At 34.3% G+C, this 3,678-nt stretch overlaps 1 protein-coding gene across 1 annotated transcript; it reads right to left on the bottom strand.

The window, feature by feature from the left end:
* Positions 1-1,176: 1,176 nt before the first annotated feature.
* LOC141398657 (lectin subunit alpha-like) lies at positions 1,177-2,273 on the bottom strand. The gene is made up of 3 exons (XM_073976179.1): positions 2,055-2,273; positions 1,875-1,989; positions 1,177-1,811 (listed from the first exon to the last, which is right to left on the bottom strand). Exons 1-3 carry the CDS (start codon positions 2,166-2,168, stop codon positions 1,177-1,179), a joined length of 864 nt encoding a protein of 287 aa, XP_073832280.1. The 5' UTR covers positions 2,169-2,273.
* Between the last annotated feature and the right edge of the window lie 1,405 nt (positions 2,274-3,678).

Raw genomic sequence — 3,678 nt, 5'->3', positions numbered from 1 at the left:
CTTAACTTCAGTAAGTAAAAATATACTTTCGTAATATAAACGACAAGGACCCGTTGTAAAAGCTATCCTAGACATGTCACTAAACCGCACAGCTCTGAAAATTTTGAGTTTAAGTAGTAATAGTTGGATCGATATAATGCAAATTCGCACTTGATTTAAGTGCGAAAGAAATAATACGATGCGCGGCATACTATGAATGTAGTGGTCGGACTCAGAAATTATTTTCCATCTGTCCATAGGAGAAAGTCTCAAATCCCCGATCAAATTAAATTTTTGTAAAATTTCAGCCCAAAAAATGTAAATCCGGCCACTACATTCAAATTGCTCCCGATGCGCAAAGGTTGGACCAATGTCGCAATCACTCCTTTCCATAGCTATGTCCGTCAGGTACTTTAGTTGGTCACCGTGGATTTTTTAGAACTTTTGGACCATTATGCCAGTAGGTATGGACTTAGGAACTAAGAACATTATATCGCTGTAGACCACAAGAAGTAATCTCGCTAAAAATATTAAACTATCCTCGTACATCCCTTAGACTGTACTTGAACAAAATTGTTGAACTTTTGTGAATTAGGTACCTTGTAAATTCTTGGAACTTGATGTACGTACTGTACGATCAATGCTAAATTTTAAATAAGGTAAGAGAATATGACAAAGAAGAAGCTTGCAATTTGAGATGGCAATCCGATTTTGTAGCTACTTTGTAGGTCACAATAAATAAATAAAATTAAAATTGCTTACCTGTTTTTTTATTTTTTTTTAAGTATTAAGTGAAAGGTATTGGCACAGCAAATTTTTCAGTGTTCACCATTTCCATATTAAATATTGCTTATTTGTGTTTTATTCCTTTTCCGCATACGAAGTGGCGGGCATTTTGCAAGTTTATCAATATTTTTTTTTGTGATAATAAAACAATCAAATAAAAAATCAAAATAAAAATATTTTCTCTCAAGAATAGTTGGCATAGATCAATACTTTTGGTGTAACATCCAAACTACAGTACCTTCCCACTTTTCCATAACCTGCACAAAATTATCTTTATTAACGTGAATATTACACAACAAGAACACAGTTTTTTTGGAACATTTTTAACATTGTTAAAATGCTTATTTATTTATTTTTTTCATTTTCTACACACAACTCACATAATTTTCCATGTTATTTTACAATGGGATTTTATTCCTTATCTTCATTCTTGTTACCCATAATGTATTCAATGGTCTTCTGAACATCGTTGAAATCTTTGGAGAATTTTGTGTTCATTTTTTGAGCGGCTTCTTGAATTTCTTCATCGAGTTCCCGAACAGTTTTCAATGCAGCTTCAATATACGAACGTAATTCTTTGTTACGCAGCTCGGCACTACGACCATTACCCTGAGACATGTTCGATTCAATCTTCTCCATGTAACGAGAAATTTCATTATTTTTCTTCACTACTTGACCAATTAGGCGTATCAATTTATCCATAGATTTTTTTTGTTCTTGTTGTTGAGAACCAAAAAGTTTCTTGGTAATATCCATAACCTTCTGACCTTTGTCTTGCAACGACTGACGATGCGTATTGTAAGCAGGTTGTTCTTCACAGATCATACCAATTTGTTCGGTGCAAGGCAAATCGCTCCATTTATAGTTTTTAGTTTTGGCACAAATGTGGACACAGTGTTCATTGGAACCAGCATTAGCAGGACTACCATCAGCCCAATTGGTGAAATCCATACGTTTGCCAGAGGAGGACCAGTAGAAGGGACGTCTAGCGTCCTTTTTGGTGTTGAACTCATCATTGGCACCCAACCACAAGTTAATGGGGCGTTCTGTTAAGGGAACATAATATTAATATTTTCTATAGATTGCATTGTGTTACCAGGGTATATTACTTCTAAAGACGGAGCTAAGAACTTCCACCAAGGCTTCATTTTTGTCCTCCGATTTGATTTCAACCAATTGCAAGTTTCTACGAGCGCAAGCTTGTTGGGCACTTAACCAATTGTACTAACAAAGCAAGTGAAAATAGTTTTGCTTAATTTAAATTCTTTTCTTTTTATGAAAATTATTACCTTTTGTTCGGCATCGATTAAGTAGCGGCGACCATCCTTGCTATTATACCACTGGGGTTCAGCCAACGCAACCCCCACAAATAAAACTGCCAACAGGTATTTTAAAGCTGCCATACTAATGTTGATATCTCCAATGAACAACTGACATGCGATTAACTTTCTTTCATGGTTTTATATAATAAAGAAATGAAGTTTCAATTTACACTAGTCAACAGAAAATTTTTATTTATGACCAGCGATGAATCTCAATGGTTATATTTAACAAAGAAACTGAAAAGCAAATAACTTAATATACCAACAAACGTGAGGCATTCCCGTATGTTGTAAAATAGTGTAACATCGGGTTGATGCACACATAAAGCCAAGTTAACAAAATTTTCGACCAACATAAACTGTTGTGGTGTCAGCGAAATTTATGAAACAACATTATTGTAGGTTATTGCATTTATTTCTTCATAACAATTTTAGGCCGAACTATATTTAGCTGGGTCAAACTCATTGAAACCTACATCATGATAATTGTATGTGCAGACTTTCAAAAAAACATCAGAACATTTATAGGAAAAATATGTGCCAGGATTGACAAAAAAGCTTTGGAAGCTTCTAGCCATGAATACATATGCCTTGAGAGGGTTTTTGGATCATTTGGATAATTACTCTATGAGTCATTTTTTGAGTCATGGAAAAAAACATATTCTGATACTGTAGCGTGAAGAAGACAAAAACACTAAGAACTTTGGTTTACACAATATTTCAGAGAATGTACAGGGATGACCCATACTAAAAATAGTTTATATATATCGACACCTCCAAATAATAGTATGCTAAGTCTAAAAAGTGAGTTTTGCAGTTTGGACATTTTTTTGAACTTCAGTACTATGCTAAGTCAATATTTGTTTATAACTTCTGTTCGGATTGACCGATCATTACCAAAATTATACAGAATTTAAGTTAAAGGACGTTCGACACCTCCAAATAATAGTTTGCTAATTCTGAAAAGCGAGTTTTGCAGGACAACCTCTAAAAGTTTGGAAATTTCTTTGACCTTCAGTACTATGCTAAGGAAATATTTGTTTATAACTTCTGTTCGGATTGTCCGATCATTACCAAAATTTGACAGAATTTAAGTTAAAGGACGTTAAATATAAAAATGTAAAGAACTTGAAAACATGCTAAGTCGACTTAGCATACTATTGTTTGGAGGCGTCGATATATTGTTTTGAATTTTGGAAGGAGCGGGGAATCTCCCCTAGGTCCTACTTTTTAAAAACGCTATGTTTGTAAATCTTGAGAACGTAGTTCCTTATTTGGGACCTAAAATATGTTATATCTCCAAAACTTCTGGATTTTCATGTAATTTTCAGATAATGTACAGGAATGTGCCCTGGTGAAAATTAGCTAAATAGTATTTTTAATTTCGGCGGATCGGTGTTGAAAAATTAATTCGATAGACAATGGAGGTTGTGTCTCCGACCATAGACACTTATTTGTGCCCTTAAGCCCCGACCACGCCCACTTATTTAAATATGTTATGTCTCCAAAACTTCTGAACAGATATCTATATCATTTTCAGATGATGTACACGGAAGACCCCTTGTGGAAATAGGCTATATATTTTGTTGAA

This window comes from Musca autumnalis, unplaced genomic scaffold (assembly GCF_047663935.1).
Source record: "Musca autumnalis isolate F117 unplaced genomic scaffold, ASM4766393v1 scaffold_3, whole genome shotgun sequence".
NCBI lineage: Eukaryota > Metazoa > Arthropoda > Insecta > Diptera > Muscidae > Musca > Musca autumnalis.
This window is presented reverse-complemented; position numbering and strand designations above follow the sequence as displayed.